This window comes from Perca fluviatilis, chromosome 8 (genome assembly GCF_010015445.1).
Source record: "Perca fluviatilis chromosome 8, GENO_Pfluv_1.0, whole genome shotgun sequence".
In the NCBI taxonomy this organism is placed as follows: Eukaryota; Metazoa; Chordata; class Actinopteri; order Perciformes; family Percidae; genus Perca; species Perca fluviatilis.
The window spans coordinates 35,152,230-35,159,186 of record NC_053119.1 but is presented as its reverse complement, the minus strand read 5'-3'; the positions used below and the strand labels follow the sequence as shown (position 1 = coordinate 35,159,186).

At 40.7% G+C, this 6,957-nt stretch overlaps 3 protein-coding genes across 3 annotated transcripts; all 3 read left to right on the top strand.

The window, feature by feature from the left end:
* On the top strand, positions 1 to 3,136 carry LOC120564298 (myosin-13-like; the record flags this gene model as incomplete). The annotated part of the gene is made up of 8 exons (XM_039809153.1): positions 1 to 236; positions 303 to 344; positions 653 to 767; positions 866 to 1,012; positions 1,124 to 1,162; positions 2,431 to 2,580; positions 2,681 to 2,848; positions 2,939 to 3,136. Coding segments are annotated over exons 1-8 (1,080 nt in total), but the record flags the coding sequence as incomplete, so codon positions are not given.
* A 223-nt stretch (positions 3,137 to 3,359) lies between these two features.
* On the top strand, positions 3,360 to 3,874 carry LOC120563683 (myosin-4-like). The gene has a single exon (XM_039808039.1). The coding sequence runs from the start codon at positions 3,390 to 3,392 to the stop codon at positions 3,858 to 3,860; it is 471 nt and encodes a 156-aa protein (XP_039663973.1). The 5' UTR covers positions 3,360 to 3,389; the 3' UTR covers positions 3,861 to 3,874.
* On the top strand, positions 3,871 to 4,448 carry LOC120564297 (myosin-7-like; the record flags this gene model as incomplete). The annotated part of the gene is made up of 3 exons (XM_039809152.1): positions 3,871 to 3,969; positions 4,091 to 4,222; positions 4,428 to 4,448. Coding segments are annotated over 3 exons (252 nt in total), but the record flags the coding sequence as incomplete, so codon positions are not given.
* Positions 4,449 to 6,957: the final 2,509 nt, after the last annotated feature.

The window sequence follows — 6,957 nt, the reverse complement described above, 5'->3', positions numbered from 1 at the left end:
ACATCAGCCACCACCATGAGTACGGACTCAGAGATGGCCATTTATGGCAAAGCTGCCATTTACCTTCGGAAGCCAGAAAGGGAGAGAATTGAGGCTCAAAGTGCACCATTTGATGCCACGACTGCCTGCTACGTGGCCGATAAGCAAGAACTGTACTTGAAGGCAAAAATCCTCAAGAAAGAAGGTGACAAAGTCACCGTCGAAATCCTGACCACTAATGAGGTTGGTATCATGAAGTCAGACTCAACAGGCAATTCAATATGATCAGTTCTCATTGTGACAAATGTCCTGTTTCAGGAGAGGACAGTTAAAGAAGCTGACATCTATCCAATGAACCCTCCAGTGTTTCCTCTATGTTGATTTGACCGTGGCAGCCCCCCACGGCAACATTTCTGCCCCCCACGGTATCCGAAATAGGGCTGCATTGTTAGAGTGCATGTCGAAGAACGTTTGTATTTTAGGTGCATTATTTACATGCTGAAGTAGTTACACTGCATTAAGATAATGTAATTAATAGTGGGTTTATTGTTATTTGCTACAGAATGCTTAGCCTATATGTCAAGATCAAAGTTGGCCTATATAGTAACTCAAAAAATACAGTTCAATCACAACTGGTTCGGACCTGCCCCCACTGCTAAAAAAAATCCTAAAGGAAACACTGCCCTCCCAAGTATGACAAGATTGAGGACATGGCCATGATGACCCATCTCAATGAAGCATCTGTGCTGTATAACCTCAAAGAGCGTTATGCAGCATGGATGATCTACGTAAGACAATCTGCCTAATGAGAAAAGAGAACTATTGTGAATTGCTAAACTTGGAGGAAACATAGAGTTAACTGTTGAATCTCTATGATCACTTTCAGACCTACTCTGGGTTGTTCTGTGCCACTGTGAACCCCTACAAGTGGCTCCCAGTCATCACAACCAACCCCTACGACTTCCCCATGTGTAGCATGGGTCAGATCACTGTGGCCAGCATTGATGACAAAGTTGAGCTGGAAGCCACTGATGTGAGTGATCTCCACTTCATATTATTTAAAATATGTTTGCATTAAATGCAAAAATTCCCTTTGCACTTTTCTAAAGTTATTATGTTTTGTGTGGACCTCTTTTGAACCCAGAACGCCATTGATATCCTGGGCTTCATTAATGAAGAGAAGGTGAGCATCTACAAGTTGACTAGTGCTGTGCTCCACCATGGTAACATGAAGTTCAAGCAGAAGCAGCGTGAGGAGCAGGCTGAGTATTTTAAATAAAATACCATGGTAGTGTTCAATATACCAAATTGATACTTTGGAAGACTTTTACATGTTGAATACTAAATGCATAATGTAGAATAAGTCTAGGACAATCCTAGATGTAATTTTAAATTTTTAGATCTTTTGTATTATTTATATGACAATTGAGGAGGCCGTTCAAACCATGTCTGTTTCAAACAGGCCAATTGCTTGGCCTGTGGTGTTGGTGCTTGCAGCTTTCTTGAGAACTGCACATACAATCAACGTAATGCTCACACTGTGCTTCCTTGGGTCCTGAGCAATACAGCTGCCATGACATAGTTGCGTCACATACCCAAGCCTCGTCTACTCACGGTCAGAAACACATTTGAAATACACTGGTTCAGGGGGGAAATCAGAGAAGAGAAAACTCATTAGGCAAGTTAGGCAACTGCCTGGGGGCCAAATGTAAAAGGGCCCCAGACAGCTGTAGAGGTGTTTTGATTCATGATGTAAAACATAGAATGTTACAATTCTAACTCGTTGTACCCAGAAATAACTTACAAAGCACTAAAAGAAATATGCAATATAACTGTATAGTACTGACTTACTTCCATTCAGAGGAAAACATTGTACTGCTACATTTACCTGCTGCCAGGAGGTAGAGAGGCTTTGCCCGGTCGGGCCAGCGATAACGTTATCTTCTGCCTTTTGCTTAGAAGTGGTGAATTTACCGCTCACAATAATTTAAATACGATACAGTGTCTGGTTTTGGTTTGATATCTATTGTCGGCAAGAAATGTTGTTAGCAACATGTATGCTATTTTTTGAGTTTCCTCTTAGCAAAGTTCTCACTATGGGAGTTAATCAAAGTGTGAGGGCCGTCTTGGTTCATCCTGGTTCAGACTACGGAGCCTGTTTTTGTTGAATTACCCTCGGCTACAGTAGTTTGCACGCATTAGCTCAGAGGGCTAACTTGGCTTCCTTACTTTATTAGATCTCTTCTTTCTATACATAGAAGAGTCTGTTTTTATCCGTACAAAAGCGTGCTGCGTGTTACGTATTTTGCGCATTTGGTTCACCACATTCAACCGACGGACTGATTGACTCAGAAATTCCTGCCTTTATTAGAGAGATTAGAAGAAATTCTAAATGATTTTCCAAAAAGGCTTGACTGACCTTAATCAAATCACATCCTTGTTTTTATTCAGGTGATGAACTCCGTGACTGCCCTGGCCAAGGCTATCTATGAGAGGATGTTCTTGTGGATGGTCGTTCGTATTAACCAGATGTTGGACACTAAACAAGCAAGACAGTTCTACATTGGTGTCCTGGATATTGCTGGTTTTGAAATCTTTGACGTAAGCTTCATTTCAAACAACTCAGAAGGTGATACTTTTCATGACAGAATCAGTCTTATTGCCCTGCGAGAGATCATATTGATTATTTGTCCCGTCACAGTTCAACACCTTGGAACAGCTGTGCATCAACTTCACCAATGAGAAACTGCAACAGTTCTTCAACCACACCATGTTTGTCCTGGAGCAAGAGGAGTACAAGAAGGAGGGTATTGTCTGGGAGTTCATTGACTTTGGCATGGACTTGGCTGCCTGCATTGAGCTCATTAAAAAAGGTAATCAATTAATTTGGTAATTATATATAATTGTTTTTAATTTGACTTAATGGATCACTTAATGAAACACTTCTTGCCACTTTTTTAAGCCCATGGGAATCTTCTCCATCCTTGAAGAGGAGTGCATGTTCCCCAAGGCCTCAGACACATCCTTCAAGAACAAGCTGTATGACCAGCATCTTGGCAAATCTAAAGCATTTGAGAAGCCTAAGCCCGCCAAAGGCAAGGCTGAGGCCCACTTCTCCCTGGTGCACTATGCTGGTAACCTGACTCCGCCAGATGGATTGCTTCGCATTTGCTCGGCATATCCATATGGGAACTTTCCGTTGGAGAACTTTTGGGAAGGGGCGAAAATACTGGTTAGCTGATTGGATGAACCATCTGTCTATCACCTATGTTGATGATAGACGGGCCAAATCAACCAATCAGATCCACGAAGCGTATGAAAATACAACCACAAGCTATATATTTAACATTATAAACTATCTTATACTGTATCAGTTCATGTTCAAACTCACAATTGTTACATGGCCATGGATGAAGGTGTACTACAAGATCAAGCCTCTGCTGAAGACTGCTGAAACTGAGAAGGAGCTGGCAAATATGAAGAAGAACTATGATAAGATGAAAACTGACTTGGCTGCTGCCCTGGCCAAGAAGAAGGAACTGGAGGAGAAGATGGTGTCCCTTCTGCAGGAGAAGAATAATCTGCAGCTGCAAGTAGCATCTGGAAGTACACGTCGACAGACAGTTGTGCTTTTCATGTTTTTCAAAGTTGATGTGCTAACTTCTCTTGGATGTCAGGATGAGAGCATTGCTAAGCTGACCAAAGAAAAGAAAGCCCTTCAGGAGGCTCATCAGCAGACTCTTGATGACCTGCAGGCAGAGGAAGACAAAGTCAACACTCTGACCAAGGCCAAGACCAAGCTTGAGCAGCAAGTGGATGATGTAAGTTTACAAAGTCTCTTGGATTGGCAAAGCAGGATTCCTCTTGAATGTGATGATTAAAAACGCTTAACAGACTGAGGAGGACAAGAAAAACGTTGCCAGGCTGCAGGATCTAGTTGACAAGTTGCAGCTCAAAGTCAAGGCGTACAAGAGGCAGGCTGAGGAGGCGGTAAGGACAGTATATACATTTTCAACACTGAAAGCTTGATACTGTGGCAGATTTATTGCACAAAAAGACCTTTGGTGTTTTAGGAGATTTATAAAAATCTCAATCTCTATGTTTTTTTCAGGAGGAGCAGGCCAACACTCATCTGTCCAAGTGCAGGAAGGTGCAGCATGAGCTGGAAGAGGCTGAGGAGCGCGCTGACATCGCAGAGTCCCAGGTCAACAAGTTGAGAGCGAAGAGCCGTGACTCTGGCAAGGTAAATATATACACATCAGCTTTATGAAAATGTAACAAAATTAAATTCCTCCAACTGTAATTTATGTCTCACAATACTTTAGTCATGACTGAAAAAAATGACCATGATTTCCTTTAAGCCTCATATAATGAACAATGGACAAAACTATTATGTATGTATGTGTACAACAAATAATACTAGTAGTATTGATTGTTTAATTTTCCAGGGAAAAGACGCAGCTGAGTAAAGAACTTCTTTCTTTCGTTTTTAATCATATAATATGATGTGAAATATACCACAATAAAAAAGATTTTGATTTTAAATTGCATTGTCTGTGATTTTTTTTTATTTTTTATCTGTGTCCTCTCAGAGAGAGCATGTGAGCTAAACAAAAGTTTCTTTTTATAGGGTGGGGGCTGTTTTAACATCAACAATAAACAAAAATACAGTATATACCTGAGTTAACCATCTGTAATATGTATGTGAGGTCTGTGGTATGGAAAACTAGTAAGTGTGCCTCCAATCTTAGGGTGACCAGATTTCCCTGAACTAAAACCGGGGACACTTTGCGTGTGACCGTAGTGCTCCTGCACGCACACGCTCTTTAACGTGAACATGTGCCAGCCCAGGTCAGACATAGACACAGACAGATTAGACCCAATTTTGCCAACAGCACACGTAGACCTACTGCTCACAACATAATGGGGTATCTCAGTTAATGTTCATGAATGTTCTTGGTATGTAGCCTACATATCTAAGAAATAATATTAAAAGACACTGAGTGAGTTTCGTGTGGGACCAACTTTATTTTTCAGAATTAAAGCATTCTTTTGGAAAATGCACCCACTGAACTTGTGAAAAACTTTGTGAAAAGGTATTTTTCTAAACGGATCATTTGTAACTGCTGCTGCTGCTGCTGCTATGAAATTGCGCACAGGTGACAGCAAAATTGGCCCGTGTGGCGGCGCCAGAGATGTTCTTTTGCTGGTGCTTTGGGGTTGCTGGACGTTTCAGTCAGGGTGCTCTGAAATGTTTGAGTTTCCCTTCACACAAATAGCCTAACATTACACACACCCGCGCAGATTCCCACCCAACCACCGGTTTACTAAGCGAGCGAACGAGAGAGATTGATTTAAAGTTGCCGATACAACAGCACCACATAACTCTGATTAGCCCAGAAACATATTTCAAATACCAGCCAACAAGCCGGGTTCAAACAATCATTACTGCAGCTCTCATACAGTGGCTCAGAAGATTAATGCAGCAGGCCAAATACCACACACAGCCAAGCACACACATAAAAACACACGCGCGTGTATCCTCACACAGTTTTCACACTTGCACATGCCAAATTAATGTAGTCATATCTGTAGTGACTTAATATATCTAAATATAAGCCACTGAGGGCGAACATGTTTTTCTGGGGCTAAAAATAAACCAATGTCCTGTATAACTTTAGATTCGGTGATCCATTCATTCACATTTCTGTAAAACACATGTTCACTGTAATGTTCTTCTACGAGACAGAGATAAGAGTAAAGTTCTTGCATGGATCCCCTATATCAGCTGACTCACCCACTGTGCCCTGGCTGTGCGATCCCCTGGTCTAACGTCATTCACAGCAGGGTGACGTTAAGCATCCTCCGCAGCAATCACGGCCGTGGTCAGGTCGTCTTCCTCCGGCCGCTTTTTCTTCGTCCCGGTGGGTGACAAGTTCACCATATCGCTCAGTCTCATTTACAGATTTTGATTGACGTTTAGGGAGTAAAACACGATCCATTTCTAGCGTTAGACTCACGTCTCTAATCCTAACGGCTCCCAATATTGAGCTCTTCTTCTTCTGTGTGAAAACGTTACTGCACCCTTTGGCCGAATACGATCACATGTGTTTTTTAACCTAAATAAAAAAAATTATTAATGTATTTATTCATTTTTCAAATATAAATTATACTATTTACACATTAACGATTTTTTATTTATTTATAAATCAACCACAGCAATTTCTTGGGGGTGCTATGGCAATCCTAGGGGTAGCTACAGCACCCCCTAGCCCCTCCCTATGTTTCCACTATAGTCACATTCTGCAGCTGGATGCATTTGAATTAAGTCCAGAAGTGAGCACTCACTGGAATGCCAGGGTTCATTGAACTCTTAAATACAAAACTGTTGGCCTTCAAAGAAAGCTTCAAAGTGAGAATTTATTTTGAATGCCGATACATGCAGATTGGGGGCACAGTACACTTACTAGTTTTCCATACCACAGACCTCAAATACATATTACAGATGGTTACCTCGGGTATATACTGTATTTTTGTTTATTGTTGATGTTAAAACAGCCCCCACCCTATAAAAAAAAAACTATGCGGTGTACTTCATGTTGTAGCCAGCCATTGCAATAAATATTGTAAAATGTAGTTTAGCTCACATTTGCTCTCTCTGAGAGGACACAGATTTAAAAAAATAAAATAAAATAAATCACAGACAATGCAATTTAAAATCAAAATCTTTTTTATTGTGGTATATTAGTACATATTATATGATTAGAAACAGCCCATCAGGTGAAGTTCTTTACTCAGCTGCGTCTTTTCCCTGTAAAAAATTAAACAATTAATAGTGTTACTTGTTGTACACATCATACTCCGTGAAAGTTTTGTCCATTGTTCATTATATGAGGCTTAAAGGGAATCATAGTCATTTTCTTCAGTCATGACTAAAGTATTGCTAGAAATAAATTACAGTTTAATTTGGTTACATTT

Coding starts and splice junctions, on each gene's coding strand:
- LOC120563683 (XM_039808039.1), top strand. CDS start 3,390: ATGAAGGTGTACTACAAGATCAAGCCTCTGCTGAAGACTGCTGAAACT.